Source organism: Perna viridis, chromosome 3 (genome assembly GCF_037379345.1).
Source record: "Perna viridis isolate PV_CMFRI_1.1 ecotype Kerala chromosome 3, ASM3737934v1, whole genome shotgun sequence".
Classification (NCBI taxonomy): Eukaryota; Metazoa; Mollusca; class Bivalvia; order Mytilida; family Mytilidae; genus Perna; species Perna viridis.
In genome coordinates this window covers 1,261,320-1,273,997 of record NC_142447.1, presented here as the reverse complement: position 1 = coordinate 1,273,997, position 12,678 = coordinate 1,261,320, and the positions used below count along the sequence as shown (strand labels likewise).

At 31.8% G+C, this 12,678-nt stretch overlaps 1 protein-coding gene across 1 annotated transcript in view; it reads left to right on the top strand.

Annotated features, from left to right (window-relative positions):
- The first annotated feature begins 2,043 nt into the window (after nt 1-2,043).
- Nucleotides 2,044-12,678, top strand: part of LOC148620583 (uncharacterized) — a 30,640-nt gene continuing 20,005 nt past the window's right edge. The window contains exons 1-5 of the mRNA XM_088574260.1: nt 2,044-2,109; nt 6,419-6,530; nt 7,039-7,259; nt 8,498-8,558; nt 12,196-12,382. Coding sequence (XP_088430386.1) covers nt 6,447-6,530; nt 7,039-7,259; nt 8,498-8,558; nt 12,196-12,382 — 553 coding nt within the window. The 5' untranslated portion in view covers nt 2,044-2,109; nt 6,419-6,446. The remainder of the gene's footprint in view (nt 2,110-6,418; nt 6,531-7,038; nt 7,260-8,497; nt 8,559-12,195; nt 12,383-12,678) is intronic.

The window sequence follows — 12,678 nt, the reverse complement described above, 5'->3', positions numbered from 1 at the left end:
TGTTGTACTATTTCTATTCCCACACATTTTGTACACCATCTCTTCCATAGAGAAAAATGGATATGGTGAAAAGTAACAAATGCACCAGCATATAACCGAAATACAAAATAGTGAATACTTTGAGAGATAATCACATGGTCTTCAAGAAGTGTAAACACTCCTTTAAGTAAGCTTCGAAAGGCCTGATAACAAAAGAAATCAAATCCTCGGTAACAGAACAATGACACTTTTCTATCTAAAAAGTCATCAATGGGTACACTATTTTATTTTTTTTTTATTTAAATGTTTTTGGAGAGTTGCTAGAATCAGATAAAAACTTGGTTATGTTAAAAATTTGTCAAAATATGTAAAAAATAATAACCAGAAAGAAATATTTTTATTGTACCTCACTTATCAAAACATCCACACACTATTCCAACATTTTAACGTGACATTGAATTTGAATGGATAATGTCACATTTATTTTACATTGTCAATTACACTAGTGTTAACATTATATTTTTATGCAATATGCAGGCAATGTTTCAAGGAATATTTATTGTCATGATCACAGATTCATTCAACAATTGCATTTAAAGGGAGATAACCAGGAAGTATTTAAGCTTTAACAGCCATCTCTAAACACTGGCTTTACCAACATGTTTTCATTGCAACTGTCAAATTCATGATTGATACCATGAAGTCTTCAAATGGTCATCATGATTAAACCAGCATTATTATACAGTTTCTGGTAAAGTTTTAAGTTCGGACATCTGAATATGGGCCCAAAAAAAACAGAAGAATTTTGCCAAATGTTTTCAAAGACATTTTTTGCACTAAGGCACATATCATTTTCTTCTCGAGGGGTAGGGGACTGAGATTTTAAGTTGAGTTAAAATTTTTATATTACGCAGGCATTAAAATAATTAACTTTTTCAGCAACCAGACTAAAAAAAAATTGTTTACAAATATACATTAAGTTTTTGACCGAGTAAAATATTTTTTGCTCAAATTTGGAATAATTTTATTTTTTTTTTTTTTCAAAATAATGGTAGAAGCCTCCCAGTGGTATGTGTGCAGTTAGTATGTAATTGTTCGTACTTTTCATGCAGACCCACATCATATGGAGTTTTATAAGGAGTCTTACATATTCCTGTTGGTCAAAAGCTGTATAACAACATATCAGTGCATTTTCAATAAAATCAAAGTACTTTGAGTACAAATAGCTGAGTCCCTCATAGACAAGGCCTAAAATCATATTAGTTGAAGTTTTAAGTAGAATTATAAGTGGGTTTCACAATCTTTAAATATAAGATGTTAATAATACCAGTATACAGACACCTTCACATGTATGAGTAAATAATAAAGTAAATAACAAAACTCTCAATTATACAGTTCATTTATTAGCACAATGTACATTTATGATTTATCTGATAAGTACATTAAATAAATAAGCAAGGTTCTTAAGTGTCAGTCTCTGTAAGAATCAAGCAGTGTGTGAAACATGGTATGAAAAAAAAAACATTTTTATGGTGTAACTTGATGATTTGCACCATCAGAATCAAGGAAAAATACAATATTTTCCATATTATGTTGGTGCATTGAATTATAATTTTACTGAAATGCACTGAAAATGAACATTTCAAGGGCAGATAACTCTGTCAAAAAACCTTAATATTATTGAAAAATTTCAGAGCAAAGCCAGTGATGCAGAAATTAAATAATGGTCTTTTCAAATAGAGAAAATATCCTTGAGTGATATTACTTTGTCAGATAGATGGGGTTTAGACTTGTTTCTGATTTTTCCCATTTTGCCTGATTCTTACAAATATTGACACTTAATTATTCCCTGAAATACATGCGTACAGAGCAATCATTTTCAATATCTCATGCTGAATTCAAAAACATTTTTTTTTATAATTACACATTTCCTACTTAACATGGTTGAAATGTATCGATTTCCTATTATGAAATGATTGTATTTTTCTAAATCACATATCAATATACGTCCTTTCTGGTTCTGTCCCCGAAAAGAAATTTGTTGGTATTAGCCTGTAACAAACAATTTATTACCTCCCCTTGAGTACTGGAAAAATGATATCAACACGGAAGAAATGACAAGTATTCTTGGTAAATATGTTTATTGTAATATTTTCTTCTCTCTCCTCTCGGCATTTTGTAATTTACGGATTTGATATGATGTAAGTATTATTTATCACCACGTTGATAAGAATTTCCTTGGTAAAGGATTGCCACCTGTGGATTGCGGTCACCTGTCAGAAGATACTGTTGCTGTGACTGACTGGGATGAGTCATCTTAACCATGACATGATTTAAAATAATATTTGCCATGTTAAAGTTGGGATAAAGCTGATAAACTATGTAAATAGTAAATCATAAGTTGATTAACACATCAAATAGTTGTGGATGGATTCTTTTTTTATATTCAATTTATTAAATATTTACAGTAGCAATGTAGTGATCTGTAAAAGTGACTGTCTGTTCCCTTTCTGGGTGTTCTTCAGCTTTATGTATCAAGTCATTACCTGCTATAGGCTACATCATTAATCTGGTTGTAAATTTTATGTACAATTTATGATTTAGGAAAACTATTGACCAAACTTTACAGCAAACGTAATGACTTTTCATTCAGAATTGTCAACTTCCCTTTCATCTGTGGCAACATCCCTTCGGCTCCTGCTTATGCAGTGTTCATATCACAACTCATACGTTATGCTTGAGCTTGCCGAAACTATGCAGACTTTTTGTATCGCGCAATAACTCTAACAAATAGGCTTCTGGAACAGGGTTATGTTGCTACAAGATTGAAGTCATCACTACAGAAGTTTTATGGTCGTCATCATGAACTCGTGGATCGTTATGGTGTATCCATCAGCACCATGAAAACTGATTTATTCAATGGGTCATAGTTTTCCTTTCCTCGTTTGTCTACCCTGGACTTGACTTTTTATGAGCAACTCAGCGGGTGATTCTAGAAAAGCAGAGAATGCTTACCCTACCGGTGCACCTAGTCCATGCTCCCAGTTTTTAGTGTAGTCTGAGTTGCTCATTTGCTTTTGTTACTTTGTATGTATGATTTTAGTTACTTTATGTTCTTTGTTGTGTATATCTGTTTTCTATGTCTGGTCTTTGTCCCTGGATTACATTCTTTGATTACCGCTATAACCTTGGTTCCCTTGATTACTCTTAGTACATATGTGCTTGGAACATGAATTACTTGTGTTATGAATCATTATAGGTACATTTGTATATGTACTCGTGTAGTACATTTTTATGTACATGTACATTGTAGATTAAACAGCAGTAAATTACCTTGGCTTATTAAAGGATTACCTTTCAGATGAACAGGTTTGTCAGTTGACTGTTGCTGAGAGGTTTTAGATTTCAAACCCATGCTTGCCATGGCAGTTGAAATTAAAAAATTGTGTCAGATGTGGATCAAAACCTCCTGTTGCAAAACTTCATTTAGAATTTTTATCATTTATCAAGAAATTAAAAACAATACTTATTTCAGGTATGATTTTTTTCCCGCTTTTTAGTGGAATTCCACTGTTTCAAATATGGATTTTACTGATACAGTTCTTTTTTTACTGTATATTTACTTTCGATTTTGCCAATTTCCAGGTTGATTGTAGACCTCGTAAAATAATTCCTGTTATTTAATTTCTTATCGATTCCAACAATTCCAGTTAAAATTTGACCACAAATTAAAATATTATTTGGCTTGGTATTACATGTACGTGTACATTTGTACACTGTATCTGTAGTATCCATGTTTTCTGGGAAATTCCGTCACATACTTTTGTACATTCATTGTTACGTTACGTTGTCGCGGCGTTATCTTTGTATTGTTTTGAGTCAGCCATTATCAGTAAACTGTTCTGCGAGCTGTCTGTTTTTTCCATGATTTCCAAGATGTTTCATTGGCAACAAAAGTATGTGACGGAATTTCCGGAAAACGTGGATACTACAGTATCTAAATCACATACTGCAGACTAATCAACATTAGTGATGTCACAATAGCAAGTCAGTAAATACTATATACAATGTAATACTAAACCTTTGTTGCCCAATGATACCTTGAAAAATAAGTAGGCTTATTACAAATTAAAATAAATATATACATGTATTTTAAAATTTTAAAAAGAAATGTACATGTAATGATGTCATGTGACATCACCTTGCACATGCTATGATTCCAATTACAATGTACATTTACAAATGTATTTGATATACCTGGATGCTAAAAACAATGATACTCAATATATTGGCTTAATTCTCTTGAATCCATGTCTTATTCTATTTAAAATGTATATTAAAAATGTACATGTACAGATGTAAATAACTTTACATTGTAGGTTTCAAGTGAGCAGTGTTGAATATGGCAAAATATCAAATCAAGTCGCATGTTTTGTAATTGAATTCAACATCATATCAAATAAGCCTCAGGAAAGTTGAATATTACAAAATATCAACTCATATTATTTAATTTCAACATCATAACACACTCATGCACAATGTATATGTATATTTTTTAGTACCACAGATTCTACAAGTCATACATGTACAATGTACATACAAATAGTTGGTTTCTTTAAATAAAATTTATGTACATAAAAAAGGAAAGGGTTATGTAACATCCTGGAGATCAGGGAAGTTTGGAGGGCAGGATGGTACTTTCACTTTCTTAAAATTTAGATTACAGCTGTATGAAATATTTACATACATCGTCATCCTAAATATTTTGCATACACCTACATTTTTTTTGTAGTTGTAGGACAACTGAAAAGTACTTATCTCTACGGAGTTTTATGATTTATTAATACATACTTTCAAAGTTATGCGGTTAAACCTGGGCTATCAAGCTTTCACGAGAGGCAGATGTGTGAAATTTTGCAAGATCAAATAGAAAATAAAAAATGAAAGGAAAATGCTGCATGATCAGCTTCAAAATGAGTCACACACCAATTGTGTGAGACTTGACAGGCTTGTTAAACAATTGTTCATTATCAGTCATTGGTGACAGAATGAGAGACTACCCAAAAAGAACATACAGGAATAGTTGTATTGTCCAATGCAAAGAAAATAATTTACCCCACCCCCTTTTGTGAGAGGTACAGTCATGGTATTTTGATGATTTTGTTATAGTTTACTCGGCAACTACTCATGACAACCATTTGATACTTATGACAGAAGCTTTATATAAGTATGCCTTATTGTTAGGTTCTATTTCTGACTGAATTAACATCAACTTCCTGCTTAACAAATCTGTTTATAATTTGACCATATGTTTACTTTTTGTGGAGTGGTTTGTGTAGTTTATATTTTAACCATATGTTTACCTTGGTGTGGATAGGTGGGTATAATTTAGTGACCTTATGTGTAACTTTATTTATTCAATTTGTTACAGTGTGTATGTAGACTGTTTAATGTATACACGTTTAGGTGATGTTTTTTGACATATTTGAACCATCCCACTGCTGAGGCTTCAGTACTTTCTTGCTGATATTGTCTAAGAAAATAATCTGTACCCATTGGATCTCATGATGGTTATAAAACACTACATGTATTTAACTTGTAATGATGACTGAAGTTGTTTAGTTACATAACCATTTCTAATTCATGTAATTTATTTGTTATAAGTTTATCTTAGTACATGTAGTAAATATATAAACTATAAATGTTATAGTTAAGTGCTACAATAGTAATCGTAATCCATAACAAATTATGGAAAATATAAAAGGTCAATTAATGTGGACACTTATCCATAAAATACTTTTTTTTACATTGTACAACAATATTTTTTTCAATGTTTTCCCTGATGCTTACCTTTTACCAAGAGAAATCCATGTAGTACATTTGTACATTTACATGTTGATGTGGTACATGTATATGTACAATGTACAAATGTCATCTATACAATTTTTTATATGTATTTATTTTTTTCCTGATTGGAAAGCTGTATATGATATGCTGATCAGCTCTGATACAAATGTAAGGCAAATCAAATTTAATTTCTTCATACTCTAAACTTTATTACCCCAAAAAAATGATGAGGGTACATTGTACATAGCCAGAAAAAATGAGGGGTAAAAAATGGGTACCCAGGCACATCGGAAAGAGACCAGGAGGTCTGGGAACTAAGAAATTAAATTTGAATGGCTTAAGAAGGTAGACCTAGGGTAAGAAACATAACTCTTGAAATCAGTGATATGTTTGTATCCTATTCAATGAAATCAGTTCAAGTTACTTTGATGCTTTCGTAAGATTGATGTAAAATGTTGAATACAAACATTCCAATGATTTGTAAGAGTCGTGTTCCTTACACTAGGTCTACCTCATGAATTGTCTTCTGCATTTCATAAAAAGGGTGCTATAGAAGTCATTTAACTGTAGAAAACTGTTTTCTCTTTTACAGATAATGTAGGGCTAAAAAAAATAATGTTATGGACAACGTGATAAAGCAAGGGTACTTGAAAAAATCTCGTCCAACAGCTCCAGGTAGTAACCCAGCAAACAGCTTCTTACAGGTAAGGATTTCTATTAGCTTATCATAACTGCATTTGAAATAAAAGTCAGTGTGGGACTGTGACCCTTTACTAACTTATAAAAGAGGGGCACAGCATCCCTCTGTATTTTGTCATTTAGAAGATCATTAGAATCATTGTTTCAGTAGTAACTATGTTTTTCTTATTTCATTTATTTTATTTTATTTTATTTTGGAAAAAAAACTCCTTTAAGTGTCTCCAGTTGCCATGGATTCCCTATGGTATAACTTTGGAAGGGATGGATGCTTGAAGTGACCTTTTTTTATCATTTCTTTTATAACCGCTGGAAAGCAGGTGTAGTGATCATGTTGTCTGTCCCCAGTTCTAATCTGCAATTCCTCTGAAACTAAACAATAGAGTTAGATGAATGGATGGGGGTTTCCTTTTCCTGTTTCTTGGATAGATGCAAATTATAAAAAAGTTTTCTAGTTCAACTAAATTTTTGCTGAGGTTTATGATTTATATGCTATAACTTTTTTCTTTGGTTTAGTTGTTTGAACCTACAAGATGGTTTGTGTTTGGTCTCCGTAACAGACGACCATACTTAGACTACTACGAGAAGGAACAACATGTCTTCACAACTCAACCAATCAACCACTTTGACCTCTACACATGTACCAAGGTCACTTATACCCTTGGTCGTAACAACAGGAACTGGACTTTCTGTTTATTTCTTCAGGACAGGGTGCTTGAACTCACTGCTGATTCTAGGTAAAATAATGCATATAGTGGTTTGGTATTGAAGTTAAAGGAGGTAGAGCTATGGTAAGGTACATAACTCTTAAAAATCATTGGAACATTTTTATTCAACATTTTACATTAATCTTATGTAAGCATCTAATTAACTTGGATTCATTTTAATCTGCTTCAAATGAGAGCTTGAGAGGCTTTGGTGAAATTGAATATGATACAAACATATCGCTGATTTCAAGAGTTACGTCCCTTACCCTAAGTCTACCTCCTTAATAGGATCACCATGTCCATCTGGCTGTCTGTCAGTCAATGTTCTTTGCAAAAGTGACTTCTCCTAAACTTTTCAATGGATTTTGATGAATCTTTGTATATACATTGTATTTTATACATGTGCATTGTCCTAGATGCTTTCAAAACAAGATAAGTATTATCAGATTCTTTATAAAGGAGTTAATACTTTAAGGAAAAATTGATATATTAAAAAACATCAAACTACTGTGTGAACTAAGTTTTTAATTTATTTACAACAGTAGGATATAAAAAAAATAATTCAAGCTTCATGAAAAAAATTATTTAAATTACAGATGTACCAGAAAATGTACTGGTATATGATTTAGTTGGTTGAACAGTTTGGTGAAGTATTTTTGTGCTGATTATCTCCCTTTTTAGAAGACACACTAAAAGTACCTGAAATAGAAATATAGATTTAACAGTTTTAATATTATTTTTTTTAAAGCGTGGAGAGGGTTTGCCCTTTCTTTTGAAAAGGAAACTTTGAAAAAGTCCTGAATATTATTTACTTAAAAGTGCTAAAATGCTTTAATATTTGCACATTTATAATTTCTTGTTACCTATTATCATTAATGGTAGAGTACTGGGGTGGTAGTTGGTAAAGTTAGGGGACTTCAGACCATGGACTGTGTAAACAAATTTTTCTCATTTTAAGTTGGTGATAAATGCACATAACATAGACTGGCTTTGGTTCAATTTCTGCAAGATTTTTCCCACCATTTGACTTTTTTTGAATTATGTAAAGATTTCATGGAAAAACTTATTCTTCTTCAGCCTATTCTTGATTTTATGTAAAGATTTCATGGAAAAACTAATTCTTCTTTAGCCTATTCTTGATTTTAATTATTTCTCCACTTAAGATTTCAACAAGTTTGCATGTTGGATATCTTTATTTTACCATTTCGATTGGAGAATCTATATTTTTTTCTTGGTACATTCACATAATACATGTTTTTTCTTTACAGAGAGGTTATGTTAAGTTGGTGTAGAACTTTGGAACATACTCTGCAGACTTATGGTGCTCTTGTAAGTTGCTTCCCGTTAGTTTTGCACCCTATTCAGATGAATAACAACATGGGATTTTTTTGTCTTTAGATTTTATGTGATGGCTTATACAAACGCTAAAATTTTAGATGTGTTTTTTATGTATTCCCTATAGTTTTTGCAAATTACTCTCTGAAAATGGTGTATCTCTCCATATTACCTATGTAAAAAATCACAAGGTTCAGGATTTTATGTATTATTTTCATAAAATGTACCCAAAAGTACAGATTCTTATAAAGTATTTTGTAGCAAAAACAGGACTGTCAGTTATGTGTATTTTTTCTGCACCAATACAAATTTTCTTTTAAAAAAGAAAAGCAATACCAAGAACCAAATTATCTGTTGTATGCATCAATAATAAATTCACACTGAATTAGTTGAAAGCGAATTAAGTTGTAGTTGATAAAGAGAAACTATGATGAAAAAAAAACCTCCATTTAATTCAATGAAATGAAAGTTAAAACATTTTTTTTTTATTTTTTTGTGTGGTTTACTTTTTTTTGCAAATTTGGTCATGAACATATTTTGGACATTAAGGTATCATTTGATCTGGCTATAATAAATGTGAAAAGCATTATTATCATTGTTTTGGGCAGTGATATCTGTAATCTGTCATTAGCTGAAAAGTTGGCTTGTCTTGAAAACCAATGAATTATCTTTATATGGCCTTATTTGTCAAAAAAAAGAAAGAAAAGTGTGTATTGCGATATTAGACTTAAATAATATGCATATGAACAAATATGGGGGTATGAAGGTAATATTTTTCTGCTTTCAATAATTCAGTATATTTTAGGGGCAATTAAAAAGTAAAAAGGATAATGCCTCCCTTCATTGGTTTTCATGAAAAATGGCCTGAGATTCAAGAAATTTACTTTAAATGGCCTTAATAGTTCTATGACAAAGAAAATATATATATATAGCTATAGCAATTAACATACAGTACAGCTCGCATAAATACTGACACACGTCATACCTGGCATCCAATGATCCCCATCCCCCAGCATCACCTGTATCCAATATACAGTACAACTCACAGTCTGATAAATACCTGGCACACCTCATACCTGGCATCCAATGATCCCCATCCCCCAGCATCACCTGTATCCAATATACAGTACAACTCACAGTCTGATAAATACCTGGCATACCTCATACCTGGCATCCAATGATCCCCATCCCCCAGCATCACCTGTATCCAATATACAGTACAGCTCACAGTCTGATAAATACCTGGCACACCTCATACCTGGCATCCAATGATCCCCATCCCCCAGCATCACCTGTATCCAATATACAGTACAACTCACAGTCTGATAAATACCTGGCACACCTCATACCTGGCATCCAATGATCCCCATCCCCCAGCATCACCTGTATCCAATATACAGTACAACTCAGTCTGATAAATACCTGGCATACCTCATACCTGGCATCCAATGATCCCCATCCCCCAGCATCACCTGTATCCAATATACAGTACAACTCACAGTCTGATAAATACCTGGCATACCTCATACCTGGCATCCAATGATCCCCATCCCCCAGCATCACCTGTATCCAATATACAGTACAACTCACAGTCTGATAAATACCTGGCACACCTCATACCTGGCATCCAATGATCCCCATCCCCCAGCATCACCTGTATCCAATATACAGTACAACTCACAGTCTGATAAATACCTGGCACACCTCATACCTGGCATCCAATGATCCCCATCCCCCAGCATCACCTGTATCCAATATACACCAGGAAATGACCAATTAACTGAACAGGTACCTGGACCATTTGGTTTTACCTGTACTGTACACACAGATGGCTCACCCCAGTATTTTAAAATAAATATAAAAAATAGAAAAGTTAAGCAAAAATTGTGTTAGAAGTAAGTTTTTTTTTTTTTTTTTTTTTTGGGGGGGGAGGGTATTTTTATATTTACCAAATTTTAAATAAAAAAATTGTGACATTTTTCCATGTTGTTCTTGATTTAATTTCAAATTTTGCATTTAAGTAAATATAGATTTTCAGATTTAAAAAAACAAAAATTGAATATAAAATCACAGTGCGAATTGGGCTCCATAACATCTTACTGACTACTTTCCTGGATATTTTTGTAACATTTCAAGGTCATTAGGTTTATAAATAAAAGATTGAATCTCTAGTTAAAATTAGTTTTTCACTTTTTTCATTTAATTAACTGTTAAATATTTACATGTATTACTGTGAAACTAATTAACTGTGTGTTCAAACTTCTGACTTGAAAACCTTACATTTTTCATTAAACCTTGGGACCTAAATAATATACACCATACCTATTCTCATTATATTGTTATATTAGGAAGCTAAAATTTAACAAATATAAAGATAGGAAATCTTAAGCACAGTTTTCATTTTTATATAATAATTTAAGGTTTTTCTCACCAGTTTTATTGCAATAATCAAAAACTGTGTAGATTTTTAAATATATTGTTAAATTAACTAGCTGAAATTGTATGAAAAATTCAGATTCTGTCCTTAAATTGTAAGACACACAAACAGTTTTCTTGTAATAATATTTACGACCAGGAAGACAGGATGTGGAAAAGGTCATAAAACACAAAGCCTGGCACTGATTACTCAGAATGAACCTAAGGGCAAATTAAAAACTTTGAACAACAGGTGCTACTACTTTATAAATCTATCAGTTTATCTTACTTTATTGTGTACCTACTAGTAAATTATCTTTTAATATTGCATTTTTATAAGAAAAAAATTTACACTGCTTTTAAAAAAATCTAAATCTTAACTCTTGAGAAAAGAAAAAGATTTGCTGTACTTCAAGTGTTAAAAATTATCATGTACTTATGGTCAATTTTCAGATATACACTTATGTAAGTGTAGTCAACCACTTTTCAAGTTTTGTGAAAAAATTCTTTAAAATCTTTAGCCAATCCTTCAATCAGTTCACCAATTGCCCTTTAAAAAGGCAAAAAATAATATCAGTCAAAACTCTCTTAATTTGAAAACCTAACACTGATGCATTTGCCTTCATTGACATGTACTTGTATTTTTATTTTTGTTTTGTGTTCATAATTTTTTATAAAGTTTATTCTAGTCTACTTTTTCAATTTCATTTTGAGTACAAATTTGAAAACCCAAACTGTGAAATTTATAACTTTTTAATTCACTTTACACTTTTCCCCTTTGAAACTGAATAAATAAAAGCATTTTTCTGCATTGGAAGGAAAAGAAAATATGAATTTTGCGTTTTAATCACTATTTTATTAAAGGAATAATCAGTCTGCTGAATGAATATATATAGATTTAAGACTAAAAATTTCAATATTGTTGTTGTTCGTATTATGATTAACCATCTAAATTAATTACCTCAGGTCAGAAAATACTAATCATAACTCAATAATTCACTAAATACCTATTTAACTTAGCTACTTGTACCTGCCCTGGTGAACAGGTAAAATTTACCTGAGATACAAGAACTTACTTTCAATTAATTAATAAGTTGTATATTAGAAATAACAGAGATAAACTTCTAAGAGTTGTGCCAGGTATACCAGGTATTGGAGGTTTACATGGCTTTTGTCAGACTATGCTGCGAGCTGTACTGTAGGTGTCTCATTACAGAAACATGTGCCATCAGAACACATATACAGTGACTATCCAGTGAAGTATAAACCAAGAAAATCAACCGATGTTTCTCAGGTAGATAGACAGATTGACAACCAAACTCCGCCCCCTTCTGAACCAGCTCCTCCCATTCCTGAGGAAAATAGACCAACTGCATCAGGAGGGGCTGCCCCATTAAGCACAGGTATGTACTTGTATCAAAATATGCAAATTTCTGATTGGTGTGAAATATGAGGAATGTCATTCTTTAATTTTAATATTTTTGAGTTTTTGATCCTTCAGGATCAAAATACTTTATGTCGCCGGTCCTTCAATGGAACTTCCCTACTTTTTCTGAACACTATACAAAAATATAGTCCAAATGTAATTCCTTTTATATTATTCAATATCTGTTTTATAACCTGTAATATGTTTCTTGCAATTAATTAGCTTAGTAATATTCTATTATTTCTGCAAATAAAATTGAGATCGAAGTCTTCA